The following is a 13,435-nucleotide window of genomic DNA, read 5'->3' on the forward strand; positions in this document are numbered from 1 at the left end:
TTAGCATTCAAATTTCAGCTTATCTAGACCACAGAAAACAAACTGGAGCTTTTTATTGAGAAAGTTGAATTTTTCTGCAGGGATAAAGGCAGGTATCAGCGTGCAGATGCTGCACTTGTAATGCTGTAATCTGTGGAGCCCTGAACTTTGTTCCTCTTTTAAACAGAGTTGTTATAGCACCCTGAAGCATTTTTTTTATTTTAAAGAGTTAATTCCCAAGTGCAGCATCCATTATTTGAACAAGTATTAAAGACATAAATTCACAAAATAAAAACAAACAAAAAAATCACTTCCAAGGGGAGAAGGGAACTTTACTTCTTTGTTGACACAGAAGTAACTCGGATTCATTGCACTTTGGGAATAAAGCCTTGTTTTGCTTGACAGACAAACAGATGGGCCGACAGATGAACAGATAAAAGTAGCATGAGAGAGCGCTACAGCAGCCCCAGCTGAAAGGGAGAAAGAGAAAACGAGAGAGAAGAGAAAGAGAAAGAAAAGAGAAAAGGCGTACATACATTGCCTCCTTTGGGCGTGTGCTTCAGATTATCCTTGGAGCCGCACTTTGACTGAACATGACGGAAGTCCAGCTTCTCGCTTAAAATGTGAACCTAAAACAAAATCGAATAATAAAAAAAAAAAAAAAAAAAACACTATATGTGCCTCGTTTAATAAAGTGTGCGATGGGTGATCAATGTGTCTTCACATGCATTTACATTGAACATGTATTTACATTTTACAGTACTTTTCTTCGTGCTTTTGTGCAGAGCTCTGCAGGAGTCGCTACAACACAAATAAAGACTCGATCCCTCACCGGCTTCCCACCCACAGACACTGCAAGCTTTGTTTGTTCAAATGCACGACAAATGCAGGGAAAGTCCAGTGGCAAAACTGTTCTCTTGTTTTTCCAGTGGTGATTAGGAGGCAGAAATAATCGAATTGGCCAAGTTAAACCTCGTCGGGCGGAATCACAGAAACACTTTGTCTGGACGAATAATCTTTAGACTTGTGCTCAACGAAAAATTCAAAGGGTAACCAATCGGGTAATTAATATTATTAAGCCCAGACCTACAAATTTAAGTAAACCGACAATCAAATACAGATATATATAACCTTGCTGATGTTCATAAATCACGGTTTGACATAACCAATGAAAATATTTCTGCCTTGTGCACCAATGTGTGTTATCTTGTAGAATCAAAAATATAAAAATGCCTAAGTGAACACAAACAGAAGGTAAAAGAAAAGAGAGAGGGGTTCAGGGAAAACACACACGAGCCCTGACAACAAGCCTCTGTCTCCGGTCCATGCTGACCTGACCTGGATTCTCCTGACAGCTCTTCCTCTAAACCTAAAACCTGCACACACACACACACACACACAGGGACACACACAGCCCTTGCTATCCATTTTAATGCTTTTTTTTTTTTTCTCTCCCCCTCTTTGCTTTCTTTTTATTTTGCAGTTACCACACTATGCTGTCCCCTTCTACAGCTGTTGCGGCACAGACATCTGCAAGGTCAACCAATGACAAAGCAGCGGGGCCGATCGACAGCTCCAAACGAAATATCACCAAAGCACTGATGCTCAAGTCTCATTTTCACACCAACAGTATTTCTTTGCACAAGCAATGCTTCTTTGAGGGAAAGAAAAATATCATCTGAAAAAGTCTTCAATGTCAAATATCAAAATAAAATGAAGTTGAGACATATAATTATAAATATGAATTAAAATGTTATCCAATGTCATTTTAACATTAAAAAAAATCTACTTCAACATCAAGTCTTTAGTCTGACACAGACTGTGCTCCACAAAACCTGCTGTGCTGCTTCTCTCCAAGCCGTGCATCACCCAGCTTCATTAAAAATTACTGCCCTTATGTCACATTTCTCCCCGAAGACGAAAGGAGAGCTGGCAAAGTGACAATACATCGCCTCCGTCTCCATATTTCACAGGGGTTAATGAAAAGTCTCACCTCTGTAATACTCCGGGAACATTAAGACTGTCTGCTGCCTTGGCTACGTGATGAAAAAAAAACTGCAGTCTATTACATTGCACTCGACCACACATCCGTTAAAACCCATAGACAAAGATGAGGGGAATAAGAGTTCGAGTGCATGCACGGGTTGTGCGTTATTTCATTTTCATTTGGGAGAAAAGGGAAAAAGATTCTTTCTCTAACAGCTTGGCCACCTCGAATCTTAAAATTTTTATCAGGCATCTGTCGTCGGTTCAACAGAGGCAGACGAGTAAATCTGGCTCTTTTTGGGGACCTACCGAACGATATATTTATATATATGTGATATATTTTATTATATGCTGTGTCCTTCATACAAGTTCTCAATAAGTAATTCCTGCTTGCAGTTATTAATAGTCAGAGCCAGAGGGAAACTCTTGCAATGGTAATGACGAAAACAGCTCCCCACGGCAGACGATTCTGCAGGTTGACTGCTCCTTGGAGGTATTCTTGGAATACTCTTAGGAGGATAGCTGTTTAAAACCTCATTATTTTAGAAAAGACCAACACGGGACGTGTGTGGTACGGCTGAAGCTTCTTCAGTAGAGAGAAATTTGGGAAAAGGTGAGGAGAAGAGAGACAAAGAGACAGTCAGGGGTGGAGGCCAGAGGCAGCCGATGACGGTTCATCCAGGCTGACGGAGATGACAGCGGACAGGGAGAGAGGGCAGAGGACAGTCGCGGGGGAAGCAGACAGACAGTGACGGCGCGGCAGGGGGTTTAGAGGCAGGCCAGACAGTGATAGTGATAGTGAAGATGTGAAGAGAGATATTTGAGCATTGCACGACATTTTTACAACTCAGAGAGTGAAAAAGGAGACAGAGAAGAGGAAGGAAGGTAAGAAAAACACAAGAGAAAACCACTGTTTAAACTCCCACTTTCTGTCTGTTTTTAGAGACCTGTTACATACATGAGTAAATAACCTTTCAGTTTTGTTTTCAACGTTACCATTTCTTGCATCTGTCTTTTATCGGTACATTGAATCAATAGCTTTATAAAAGAGAAATAATTTGCAGTAATTATATTGCTAGAAATGAAAGGCAATGTGTGTCCAATATAACTTTATGCTTCTCTGCCATCTAGTGGCAGAAGTAGGTAAATGCTTCAAAATTTAAAATCAGAACCATTAAATATGATCTCAGTGAATTATGTATCTATGTGCATCTAAATTCATCCCTCTCTGTGTGGTGTAAAGATTTTTTTGCCAGATAGACAAAAGGATTGCATTGTTCAAATTTTAAAATCTAATTTTAAAAGTGCTGGTTTAACTCCACTGGAAAATCCTTGAGTTCTTGCAACTCAAGGTATTTTTTATTTTTTTTATTCTGTTTTTCCTCAAGTGTGATTCCAAAACCGAATCAACACTATGACTGTTGAGCACAGTCCCGTTACCTGCCCGCCTTTCGGCTGATGTTTGAGATTGGAGGTGGACCCAATCTTGGACTTTACATTCTTCAGGTCAGGCAGGGGCTGATTGAGAACCTTCAGCTGCCGTTGGGCGGAGGATGGAGACTTGGGCGGGGTTCGGATCACCGCCACCTTCTTCTCCTGGAGGACGCTGAACGACTTGGGCGTGTGGCTGCCAGGGGTGCGCGAGCCCGGGGTGCGGCAAGAGTAGCTGGGGGGCGTGCCGGGCGTGACGGCGGAGGAGCCAGGGGTGGAGGCGCCGCTGCGCACTGATCGAGAACGTGCCGAGTCTGTACCTAGGAGATAGGAGAGGTCGGATTAGGATGAGAGGAGGGAAGGAGGGATAAGAAAAACCCTTCCTGGAATGTGGCAGAAAAAGAAAGAAAGAACAAAATGACCTCAGACAAATAGGAAAGAGGGAGAAGAAAGACAGAAATAGAGACGGATGGACTGGTGTGTGTAATCCTTCATCTGGTTCTGATGATGATGATATATATAACATAACACTCTCAGCTGTGAACGCTGCTCTGTTCGCATCGAATTTTCTCTACGTTTTCCACAGAACAAACAACCCAGGTCAAACAAGAGTGTTTGACAAGGAGCGTGAAAGCACACACAGGCAGCTGAATTCATTTAATGCTGAAGGCTTGTTGCTGGGACACTGGTGCAGGACCAATAGGATCTCAGCCAACAATGCCTTGAATAAGACCAACATGTAGCAACCTGTCGTCATGGATCCCACCTGTTTCTCTGATAAGGTAACTGCAGGTTTAACAAAGCAAAATTGTTGTAAACTGTAAACTTTTAGCTAGCAGAGCAGGCCCTGTAAATAAAGCATGCTTTGGATATTACAATCCTGTTGTGTATTAAAAGGTGAATTACGTTGCACGGAGATTGAAAAATAAATCATTTTAAAAAACCTGCAGAAACCTTTCAGAATAAGATGTGACCAAGATGAATGGATGAATTCTTTGTCAATGGAAGATGCTCACTCCTATAACCTATGTTGGTGTAATTAATAAACAAAATCAAAATACAAAAACAGAAACACTATGTGCTAACAACTAGATGTCATGTGTCGATGATGAGGAGCTACTGGGTGGTCTACCTGCCATACTAGGGGCTCTTCCAGACCTGCCGTCCGCTCTGGACTCGGTACGGAACGCTTTGAGAGAGAGGAGAGGCAAAAGGACAAGGAGGCAGGGCAGGGCGTGGAGGGCGGCGTGAGTTAATATGTAATCAAATCATCCAAAGTTAGTGAGTTCGGAGAGTCAATAAGATCAATAAAGAGGCAATCTGCTGTGTAAAGGGAGGGGGAACGAGCTAGAAGCTTCTGTGTGTGTGTGTGTTTTTTTTTAATGTGTGTGTATTCTTACAGGTTGGCCTGGTGGGGGTGCTGTCTTCTTGCTCAGCAGCAGGGATGTGGCGAGTCAGAGATTTGGCTGGCCTGGGGAGGGATGACCTCTTCTCTGGGCTGCGGTATGCTCTCTCCTGAATTCACACACACAAACACACACATACACACACACACACACACACCATGGGGAGTCAATACCCAGGCTTCATCACGTGCAGCGTTGATGGACATTGGTCACAGCTACCTATCAGTCCCCGTTATCCTTTCACTTTACCTTCTCTGCCCATTTTTTTGGCAGAGGGGACGGGCGGGAGCACGCAGAGGAGGGGCGGGCCTCATTGAGCTCCGCCTCCACCAGGGGGCTCCGTTTAAGGCTACAGGCAGAGCCGGGCCGGGGGGGACGGTGATCGGACCCCCGACGCTGCACTGCCATCTTTAACAGAACGGCCCGCGTGGGGCTCTGGAGCGAAGACCGTGATGAGAGGCAGGAAAACATGCAGGAGAGGTGGAGGATGTGCAGGCAGGGAGAGAGAGAGGTGACAAACAGATGGAGAAATGAAGAAGTGAGATGGAGACGGACTAGAGATGAAATGTGCTTATTTATAGTTCAAGAACAGACACATTGAACATGAAAGTGTATGTTCAATTGTATCACAGTATCTTTAGCTATTCTATTTTAGAAAAGTTACCCTGTTATGGTGAATTACGAATGAAGATACTGAATGATCAACATACACATCTGGTTATTTGATTTTCTTTTAAGAGTGGACAATCTGGACCCTTAGAAGGACAGAGATTTTCATATTTTAAAAGACATAAAACAGGATGAAATTCCAACACAAAGGGAAGAAGAGGACTTGACTATGGAAAAGACAGAGTTTTGAGTCAAAATGTTGGGATTGATTTAGATGAAAACATGATTCGGGTGAGCCCCTTTGTCACCGTACTGCACATTGTGAGTGTTTTGGGTTTTTTTTGTTCGGTAAAATGTACACCTCGCTGTACACGCCAACTGTAATTTGATTTCTTTACTCACAGGCTTTCTCTGTCGAGACTGGAACAGACAGGGATAGAGGCAGGCATGCAAGATAAAAAGGAATATGCACACAGAGAAATAAAAAAAGATATGAATGCAGACATGCAGAAAAGAAGAAAAAGCACAGAAAATATTGAGTTTCTCGAGCAAACAACGGGCCCCCGTGATGCAACACAGAGTTGTGTGGTGAAATGTCCTGAGAGACTAATGCGACAACTGCTTGCCAGAATATACTACTCCTTAAAATGATGCAACTTCAGTGAACTTGACATAATATATGTACAGTCAGTAAAGATATGCTTGAATTTACATTTAGATGCAATCATAAACCTTGAAAAAAGAGCAAAATAACAATTACCCTCTGGTATCAAATGAGATGCATTTACAAAAATAAAGGAAAAAAAACTCCATGCGAATGAGAATCACAGCCGTTATGAGTGTGTGTCACAGATCATAATACTTACAGTGGTCCTCTCCCTGGACTGGTGGGCCACACTGAGGGGCTGATGGATTTCCATCCCTGTGAAGAAAGAAGAGTCCTACTGTAATAATCAGTGTAAACCAGCAGGGGGAGACATTTGCGAGTGTGAACACACATGCTCACACAGCACACGCAAACATACACATATACAGTACATCCATACATATATATATATATGCATTATGCACTCTGAATGGACAGAGATCAGATAATCACGCATCAGAAAACTCACATTACAATATTTTTCGTCTCTCTTCACATTCATAGCTTTTTCACACAACTGACCACACACACACACACACAACTTTGAAGCCATTTCCAGCAAACATAGAAAAGTGAGCTGTAAAACCCAAAATAGCTACAGTAGGCTCCTCATAAACAAAAAAACAGTACACTCATCATCACCATCATTAAATACAACTCACAAACTACAGCATCAGCGAGCAGAAAACAACAACAAAAAAAACATGAATATGAACCCTAACAGCTGAAAATGCACCATTTTTGACAGGTAGAAAATGAAACCACAAAACAAAAGTCCAAACCAAAAAGTGCAGTGACATGTCAGTGGAGAAAAACAGAGCAAATGTGGCGTTTTAAAAATGGGTCAACAGCACATGATATTTGCCAGCTACATTGTACCTGCTCACTTTCTCAAAGTGCCATCAATAGAGAGAGGCAACATTGTCAATAGCTGTTACGTTGTTTTGTTTATTTCTCATCAATTATGCCAACTAATATTTGTTTTCTTGTATTGTCTCAAATAGAACCACATGATCTTGGTAGAAAATTCTCAATACTGACCAAAACCTTTTAAAAAAAAATTGGGATTATTGGTATTTTAGTCATGCATAGGGTGCTCAGTTCCAGATACCGTGCTATGGTAAGATCTGGTTTCGCTCTCTCTATCCACGGCACTGATTCCTGGTGAAGAGTGTTCACCTGTGGCCTTGCGTCTAGCAGAGCCGTGAAGCAGAGCAGGCCTAGGATGTCTGGCCGCCGCTTTGGCTACACTCTTTCGAGATGGAGAACGACTTTGGAGGACTGACACCTTATTCTGGTCAGCCCTCCTCATGCCTACTGGCAAAAAGGAGAAACAGGATTATACCAACATGCAATACCTCAGTTAAATGTACAACAAATCTATTAAGTCTGCTACTGTTTAAAAAAAGTATCAATGCAAATGTACATTGTTAAAAAATGAAGTACACAATTTGTTTTAAGCTAAACAATACTTCTTCTTGAATACAGAACTGAAACCTTTTTTCTTCTTCATCTCCTCTCTTGGATGGTGGCTGGGTACTTTGCGGGACAGTTTGCTCTCAGTAGTGCCAGAGTTGCCCCTTCCTCTGCCAGGGGCCCGTTTAGCGGGTCTGTCCACCACCACAGGTGTACTGGTTGGACTCTGGGTGTGAGGAAGGGCTTCGATTTGCTCAGTCATAATACTTTTGTCATCATCTGCAGTGGAGAAGGATCAAAACAGGACTAATTCTCCACATTTATTGATAGGAACTACCTTATCACAAAAGACACATACAGACTTATTAGCAACAAGCTTTCTGGTGTTAGTTAGTTTTTAATATAAGAACAATAGATTAAGTATAAATTAACTTTTTTAATTTATTAATTTATTTTTTTACAATTGATTGCTTTATTCATTTTACAAGCTGTAATACCTTTTGAGTCCATACAGCCACTCTCTGTATCTAGGATGGAGACGTCCATGGTGGTTTCATCGTTAGCTGTCTGACTGGTCTGGCAGAGCACATCAGAAGTCTCTTCCACCTCCTGACCAATCTCGATGTCTTTCTGCTCCTCCTCCTCAACCGTCCTATTCTTCCCCTCATCTTCTTCTTCCATCATTTTCTCCTCTTTTTTTTCATGTATCTCATCAGTACCAACTTCCCTCACTTTCTCCTCTCCTGTTTGGTCTTTCTTTACCTCCTCATCCCCTTGCTTCTTCGCTTCTTCTCTATTTATTTGTGGGTCGTCTGCTAGTTTATCCTTCCCCATCCCTTGATCTCTACTTCCATCCTCCGTTGGCTGTGGTGGGTCGTGGTCAGAGCATGGAGACAAGTGTGAACTGTCTGTCGCAGGCTCCCCATCGTCACTGTTTTGGGCACTATGGCTCCATTCCTCTGCTCCAGACTTGGGATCTTCTTCCAACACCTGATCACCTACCATCAGCCTCACCTCCACTTTCTTTTGCTCTTCCTTTCCAACCACAGCTTGATCTGTCTTGGGGAGAACAGGCTCTTCAGCTTCCTCCATCATCTCTTGAGGCTCTTCAGCAATCTCAATATCATCCTCATCATCCACTTCTTCTTCTACTTGTGCTTGAGGTATAATGATGATTGGGGAGGATATGTGTGGCTTTGGTGAACCCTTTTCCACAGTCACCTCCGGTAACTCGATTTGGGCACCTTTCTCATCTAAGGGCTTTTCAGTGCTTGAATCCTGAACAGCTTTTGAGGTCTCATATTTTTCTATTCCTTCTAATTTTTCAGGTCTCCCATGGTCACTTTGAATCTTCTTGTCATCTATTTCTGTGCTCTCTCCTAAAGACTGAGATGATGCTGAGGGTATGTCAGTTTTGGCCATTTCTGGTTCTCCACTTTTTTCTGATTCTTTCTGTTCAGGTGTCAGCATTTCTTTGTCTAACCCTGGCTGTTTATCATCAGTGGTGCTGTCAAACTTCACATCTTTCTCTGCTTTGACCTCTGGTAAGACATCTTTCCCAGCTTTCTCTCCAGTGTCTTGGCTTTCTGAGGGTGTATCATCTGGGGACTTGGGGGTGGTGGGAGTTGGGGGAGCCTTGATTCCAGTTTCCGTATGAGTGAAAGTAAAGGAATTGTCTGGTGGGATTGGAGAAGCCTCTCGGGAGGGGTCTTTTTCAATGTCCACTTCAGGGATTGCTTGGATCTTTATGTCACCAGGCAGGCCACTCTCCAAACGAAACTCAGTCAGTCTGTCTTTTGAAGAAGTGATTGGGATTCTTAGCCGATCAGGTTTTACTCCACTTGTCACAGCTCTTTCAAGAATCAGGGTAGTCTTTACTGGTGCATCTTTCTTCTCAGTTACTGTTTTTTGAGATATGTCAGCTACAGTTCCTTTCTCATCTGGTTGTTGGATTCCCTTGTGAACATCATCCACTTCTGTGGCCCCAAGCTCTTCCTCAACTTCACCCTCCATAGAAGGGAAGTGCTGGTGGGGAGACTCCCCAGGACTGGGTACATCAGCAGGAGAAGGCATGGGCCCTGAGTACTCACTGAAAACACAGTAGCCCATTTCTTCCAGCTGTCTTTCCCCACCCACCACCCTGGAGGTCTGATCTCCCAAGGCGAGCTTGGCCAAAGAACTCCCCACCAGAGCTGATACATCAGCGGGCACTGACTTTCGTCTCATGTGGTCAACCTCCCTCCTCTCTAGTGATGGCTGTGGCAGGGATCCAGCCAAGTCCAACATCTCAGAGAGGCTGCTTGTTTGCTCAAAACTGTGCTTGTCAGAAGGTTGAGGCGTATCTTCCTTGGTAGGAATATCCTCAGTTGATTCAGTGGAAGTTGGGGTAATTGAGACAGCTGGAGGAAACGTGGGTTTATGGCTCTCCACGGATGGTGTTGAAGGGTAAACCTCAGATTCATCAAAACTTCCACTGATTGGACCCAAGCTGTCCAAGAAGGTCCTTGACGTCTCTTTCTTCACTGTCTGTCCCACTGAGGATCCAACAGTGATGTTCAAGGAGAGGCTTCTCTGTTCTAATGACATCTTACCAGGACATGTTTTGACTTTCTTCTCCTGTTGTTCCTCTAGCTTCTGCGCAATGCTATGGGTTTCCCCACTTAACTTTGTCTCTGATGCTGTGCTGAGTTCATAATAACTCTGAGGTTGCGGTGACTCTTCTTCATGGCTTTTTGAGGATGTCTCAAAGTAAGTTGTTGCTCCTGGCTCGTGTTGAACAAAAGTTTCCGATGTGGATTTCAACTCTGTAGCAGGGTCTGGACTTGATTTGACTGTTTCTTGTCTTTGGTCGACTTTTTGAATACCAGTCGGTGGCGTCTCATGCAACCTAATGTCACTACCACTGTCTTGATCTGCCTTATTTATCTCCTCAACCGTCCCCACTTTTTCCTTGCTTTCATTCATAGGGGCTTCTGATTGGCTCGGCGGGACAGTTCCCTCTTTTTCTTCTGACGTAACCTTTGAGGACTCTTCTGCCTGTGAAGACTGTTTCACCTCTTTTGCTTTGGACTCTACAAGCAGTTGGCTGTCAACAGACTCTTCTACTACATCCTTTCTGTCTTGGTTACCCAGCTCGACTGAGGAGGTGTCGGAGCGATCTTTATCTTTCACAGTGGGAGGAGGAGGTTCGGTCGGGGCGAGTTCTGCTCCTTCAGCTGTTGCTCTTTCAACAGCCACCTGCTTTCCATGTAGCGACGGCACTTGAGGTTCATCTTCTTTCATAGCGGACTCACAAGATGCCTTACTGATACATTCTTCCAGCTGGGCTGTGAGTTTGAAGGACACTGTACAACTTCGTGCTGTATCATATTAGCTAAAAGCTTTGCTAGCAGCATCCACAAAAGCTAGCCAATACAGTCAAGCCGAGGCCCTCTGCACATAGATACAGTAGCTCTCCATCAAGCAAAACACACAGCACAGTGTATTTTGTGGCAGGCCACAACAGCACAGGGGGGATCACAGCACCTAAGATTGCGTGCAGAACTGGAATGACGGAATGAGTTGCATGACGTTAGATGATAAGAAATAAATGTACACAAATATGTTGAATTCCTATTGCAATACGCAAGGATTGACGAAAATGGTCAACCCAATGGTCAAAATATTAAAAGAAAAATACTTTTAGTTTATTCAATTAGCCTTTAAGATAAGGATGATGATATATGTCCAATGAGGGTGGATTAAAATGTCCAAAGTGTGATCTTAGTAACAATAGGAAAACAGGATTATCCTTTGCTTTGGGATGAAATGAAAACAACATTGAAACTCAAAGCGAGTGATACACAACAGACTTAAAATACATTCAGGACTGATTCATGAAGCACCCATACACGTGGGTGTACTCAGAAACAATTTCTTGCACACAATATTCCAGCAAAACCCACATAGAAAATATAGACAACTAATTCTAGCAACACTTAAGTCTACAATGCTTGACAGTTTAGACAGTGATATTTGCATTTGCAATGTAGCTGGCAATACAAAAGTGCAGAAATGATCAACTACAATATGGTTGATCAGGTTTTCTAATGTCGCTCCAATGAAAAGCAAATGGTTATGTTTTGCATGAAAAAGCACAAAATCAAAATGCTATGTCACATCATTTTGCACATGGCAATTTCAGGTTTTGAAGCAGAAGCTTAAGGATTTAAGGGCAACAAAGCCAGAGGAAGGTTGGCAGCAAAGCCTGAGTTGCATCACAATTTATAAGTCAAGAGCAGAAAGTCTGTGTGCCCCTGAACAGAGCACGAGAGGATCATGCAAAATAGGCAATGGACAGACTCACATTTACTCAGTACCCTCACACAAACTGTATGCACACGCACAAAACCCCATGAAACCACACACACCTTTTTGTGACGGGCTGTGTTCACCTTGATGACTTCCTCCATTGAGGACCTCAGGTGTCTGGGCTTGCTGGCAGCCCAAAGCCTGGGGCTCTGTTAAATAATCTGCCTGCTTTAAGAGCAAGTCTCCTGGCTGCTCATATGTCACTTCCTCTTGGTAACGGCTGGGCCCCTCTGGAGCCTCCTCCTCATCTTGCTGTTGACTGAGAACCTCTATTTTATCTTCTTTGAGCAGGGAAGGGATACACATGGATGAGACATGGAGGACAACAAAACTGGGGTTACATGGGTTGCATGACACTTTCAGCTCTGATGGAGATGTATGGGATGCAATCAGCACATCTTCTAGCCTAGATAAATATTGAACAATTTGAATTTAAAAAAAAAGATACCTTAAGGTTTAGAAATAAGAGTTACATCTTCACATATATGCAACTAACCTGTCTTTTATTTTCAAAATATCTAATAGAAAAATTAAAAGTATGAGGAAAATTCTCTTGGGATTTCGTCCATATTTCATGTACAATAACACCTAAACCATGCAGTGGGTCTAATATGAGTCTACATTTTGGTGATTGCATGCCACGTGCAAAAATGAAATGATTAGAAAACAGGCTGCACTGTTCTCTGTGAGTAAAGAGCTGAAAGCCAATCCTGGAGAAAATCAATACACAAAATGAGAGAACAAAAAAAAAAAAGAACAGAGGAGATGTTGAGAGGGGAAAGCAGACTAATGAGATGAAGGGCTCCAGTGGCAGGTTATGTGCTATTGCCTAAAGGGAGGAAAGATGTTTGTGTTGCTGTTTAGCTCTTGGATCCAGGGTTGACTCCACTGGTACTGGATAGAAAACTAATATGAGGCTAATATTGGTAAAAGGAACCAAAGTGCGAATTGGACAGGACAGCGTGGCACATGCTGCAGACTCCTCAGAGGTGATAAGACAATAAGCTGACATGCAAAGCAACAGAGACTCCTAAAACTAAACACTAAGGGACCAGAAGAAAGAGGAGGAGCGGCGGCCATGTCTCGAGACCGATCTCTCGACTGTGTGTTTGGTGTCTTTTTTCTTTTTTTTTTTTTTAAGAGATATTTTTGCCACTCGCACCACCATTCACACTCTCATGCTGGATGGTCGGGAGTGGTTATCAGTGTGTGTACCTTGTGCCACGGGCCCAATCTGCTCAGCGGATGGTGAGGGGGGAGGGGAGGGAGGCAAATTGGCTGAGTCATCCACTGCGAAGGGAGAGAGAGTTAGAGAGACAGAGAGAGAGAGAAAGAGAGAGAAGAGATAGACACACCGGGAAGACAAGACATGGATGGGAGGAAGGAAATGAAAAACTAATAACTCAAAGCTGACCTTATCTCTGTGGGTGCCACCCCTCCCCTCTCCTTTGAGGTCTAAACAATGCTCTTTGTGTGTGTTTGTTTGATGAGCTGTCGATGCAGAGCGCAAATCCCATTGGCTCCTGTGGGATTTGATTAGTAGCCAGTTGGGCTTTCTGCTTACTCCCCAGTGCAGATAAATACAGATAGAGCACCAACTTACCTCAGATGG

At 43.1% G+C, this 13,435-nt stretch overlaps 1 protein-coding gene across 4 annotated transcripts in view; it reads right to left on the reverse strand.

The window, feature by feature from the left end:
- The window catches only part of map2 (microtubule associated protein 2), a 54,875-nt gene that overhangs the window by 3,688 nt on the left and 37,752 nt on the right, over window positions 1-13,435 (reverse strand). For 2 of the 4 annotated variants that reach the window (XM_022761711.1, XM_022761687.1), the window contains exons 5-9: window positions 13,039-13,113; window positions 6,278-6,333; window positions 4,797-4,911; window positions 4,529-4,585; window positions 3,406-3,716 (exon numbers count right to left, since the gene is read on the reverse strand). In XM_022761711.1, coding sequence (XP_022617432.1) covers window positions 3,406-3,716; window positions 4,529-4,585; window positions 4,797-4,911; window positions 6,278-6,333; window positions 13,039-13,113 — 614 coding nt within the window. The remainder of the gene's footprint in view (window positions 1-3,405; window positions 3,717-4,528; window positions 4,586-4,796; window positions 4,912-6,277; window positions 6,334-13,038; window positions 13,114-13,435) is intronic. The other 2 variants (XM_022761702.1, XM_022761695.1) reach the window with 2 other exon arrangements.

This window comes from Seriola dumerili, unplaced genomic scaffold (assembly GCF_002260705.1).
Source record: "Seriola dumerili isolate Sdu_G_001 unplaced genomic scaffold, Sdu_1.0 BDQW01000019.1, whole genome shotgun sequence".
Lineage (NCBI taxonomy): Eukaryota > Metazoa > Chordata > Actinopteri > Carangiformes > Carangidae > Seriola > Seriola dumerili.